General features: G+C 35.2%; 1 protein-coding gene across 1 annotated transcript in view; it reads left to right on the forward strand.

Moving 5' to 3' along the window:
- The window catches only part of LOC107680459 (extracellular calcium-sensing receptor-like), a 7,449-nt gene extending 6,849 nt beyond the window's left edge, over nucleotides 1-600 (forward strand). Inside the window, exon 7 of the mRNA XM_016476348.1 lies at nucleotides 145-600. Within this exon, the coding sequence (XP_016331834.1) occupies nucleotides 145-600 (456 nt within the window). The remainder of the gene's footprint in view (nucleotides 1-144) is intronic.
- The last annotated feature ends 501 nt before the right edge of the window (nucleotides 601-1,101 follow it).

Genomic DNA, 1,101 nt, shown 5'->3' on the forward strand with positions numbered 1-1,101 from the left:
TTTGTCCTCTGTATCTCCTGTGTTCTGGGGAAAACAATAGTGGTGTTAATGGCCTTCAAGGCTACACTTCCGGGAAGTAATGTCATGAAATGGTTTGGGCCTGCACAACAACGACTCAGTGTTCTTGCCTTTACACTTATACAGGTTCTTATCTGTGTGCTTTGGCTAACAATATCTCCTCCATTTCCTTACAAAAATATGAAATATTATAAGGAAAAGATCATTCTTGAGTGCAGTCTGGGTTCTACTATAGGTTTCTGGGCTGTTCTCAGTTACATTAGCCTTCTGGCTCTCTTGTGCTTCATTCTCGCTTTTCTGGCTCGCACACTGCCTGATAAATTCAATGAAGCCAAATTCATCACATTCAGTATGCTTATATTCTGTGCTGTATGGATCACATTTATTCCAGCTTATGTCAGTTCCCCTGGAAAATTTACTGTAGCTGTGGAGATATTTGCTATTTTAGCTTCAAGCTTTGGTTTACTATTTTGCATTTTTGCACCTAAATGCCATATTATCTTGCTCAAGCCTGAACAAAATACAAAGCAACACGTGATGGGAAAAACAGCATCTACGTCCTTAGCCCTCAAGGCCTACTGAGAATTTAAAACAACATGTCTATATTAACATGGAAAACATGCTGACGCAAATGCTCGCCTTGGAGCAAATTTCACAAACATAGAAAAACACAAATAAGTAACGCTTTAATTAAACCCCAGATGGAAGATACACCATATTAGTCTCATTAACTACATGTGGTGAAATTGTTCTAAACAGCAAAGAAAATTAACAAAACACATGATGCAATTGACTGTTCAATGGGGTATAATTATTTAATATTAGGCGTTAAAAATATCATAGGGAAAAAAAAGACAAACACACTGAAAAAGTATGTTGGACTTATGTTGTACATTGGTTCCACATGAATCAATAAATTTACGCAAACATAAATTTATTCACGTAACTTCAGCAACATGGAAAAAAGTTTTTTTGAGTGTTCTAATTAAGCAGCCTCACAATGTTTTATATAGTACCCTCAAAGGATTTAATTAATTTAATATATATTTTTGTTACATCACTGAATTAAACTAACTAACAAAC

The sequence above is a fragment of the Sinocyclocheilus anshuiensis genome, unplaced genomic scaffold (genome assembly GCF_001515605.1).
Source record: "Sinocyclocheilus anshuiensis isolate Anshui unplaced genomic scaffold, SAMN03320099.WGS_v1.1 scaffold1989, whole genome shotgun sequence".
Taxonomy (NCBI): domain Eukaryota; kingdom Metazoa; phylum Chordata; class Actinopteri; order Cypriniformes; family Cyprinidae; genus Sinocyclocheilus; species Sinocyclocheilus anshuiensis.